At 64.4% G+C, this 1469-nt stretch overlaps 1 protein-coding gene across 1 annotated transcript in view; it reads right to left on the bottom strand.

Moving 5' to 3' along the window:
• Positions 1–1469, bottom strand: part of GAS8 (growth arrest-specific 8) — a gene marked incomplete at its 5' end in the record, with an annotated part of 2926 nt that overhangs the window by 491 nt on the left and 966 nt on the right. Inside the window, 3 exon segments of the mRNA XM_009328925.1 lie at positions 51–218; positions 478–683; positions 1251–1385. Coding sequence (XP_009327200.1) covers positions 51–218; positions 478–683; positions 1251–1385 — 509 coding nt within the window.

The raw sequence follows: 1469 nt of genomic DNA on the forward strand, positions 1-1469 counted from the left end.
TCCAGAAAGAGCCCACGGCGACTCGGGAAAGGACAGGGCTGGCCGCTCACCGTCAGGGCCTCCTTGTCCTTGTCGTAGTGGGCCAACTTCTTCTGCAGCTCGGACACCTGCTCCTGGGCCTGCTGCAGGGGCTCCTTCAGCTGCTTGTTCTGGAGCAGCACATCCGCCTTCTCCTTTTCCAAGTGATTCTCCCTCTTCTTCATCTCCTCCGCCTGCTCCTGTTCTTGGGAACACGAGTGCCGACTCCTGGGGGCTGCCCGGCTCCTCAGAGCTTCCCACACCGTCAGGACACCCTCCCGCTGCTGGCCCAGCAAGAGGCATCTCCCTGTGCCCAAGAGCTTCGCTCCTGTGACGGTGTACAACCCTCAGGAGACCAGCAGCGCGCGCACCCACACCGGCCAGATCCGGGTGAAATCCTCAGAGGACCGGTCCCTCGGTGGAAGGGTGACGCTCTGCCGGCAGCGGGGCGGGCAGTACCTTCAGCAGGCTGATGAGCGCCAGGTTTTTGAGGGTGATATCATTGTAGTAGTTCTTGATGTCACTGAAGGCCTTCTCGTGGTTCCTCATCAGCTCGCTGATCTGGCTGTTCTTCCTCTCCTCCACCTCGTGGATCTCCGTCTTCCTCCGCAAGTCAAGCTCGTCCCGCAGCACTTGCATCTTCTTGGTGTACTTGGCCTCGATCTCTGGGGGAGCGCACAGGGGGCTGAGTCAGGACCTCCCGGAGACCCTGCGTAATGCACCCCAGCTCCGTTGGCCAGCGCCAGCCCGGCGCGTGCCGCCGCGGCGTCACTCGAGGACAGGACGCCCGTTAGCAGCGTCACCGCAGCTGCCACCAGCGTGCAGAGCAGTTACGCTGGGACCACGGAGAGCAGAGCCCAGAAATAGCGTCCTCGGAAAGAGGGCATGGACACGCTCCAAGTCAGCCCGTGAGAACCTGAAGCGTCCCCTGAGGAAGGACGCTGGAGCGAGGACTCTGCAAGGGCTCCTCCAGCCACCCCACCCCGCGGCCTGGAGAAGCGCGGCCAGGCAGCTGCACCCCTCAGCCCACGCTACGGGCGCCCGGCCTTGTTCCGTTCGCGCGACGCTGGGAAGGGTCTGGCAGCCCCAGAGCACGGGGGGGGCAAGAATTGGGGGAAAACCGGCCCCCTGTCTGCTCGAGGCTCTGCCAGGGGGTCCAGCAGAGCTCGGAGGAGCCTTCCCCGGCACGCTGGCAAAGGGAGGCCACGCAGGAGCTACACGCACGTCCCGACCTTTCGCTTGTCTCTCGAAGTCGTTGCACAGCTGGGTGATCTCCTCCTCTTGTTTCTGTTAGGGAGAAGCTACGCGTTAGAGGCAGACAACCAAATCCCGAGTCAGCCGCATCCCGAGGGATTCCCTCCCGCTCCCTGGGAAAGGCTCCCGCCCGTGGCACCAATCCCACGTTATCCGTGCAAACGGCGGGGCGGGGGGGGCGCTCTCCCCCCCCCCCC

The sequence above is a fragment of the Pygoscelis adeliae genome, unplaced genomic scaffold (genome assembly GCF_000699105.1).
Source record: "Pygoscelis adeliae isolate BGI_AS28 unplaced genomic scaffold, ASM69910v1 Scaffold1607, whole genome shotgun sequence".
In the NCBI taxonomy this organism is placed as follows: domain Eukaryota; kingdom Metazoa; phylum Chordata; class Aves; order Sphenisciformes; family Spheniscidae; genus Pygoscelis; species Pygoscelis adeliae.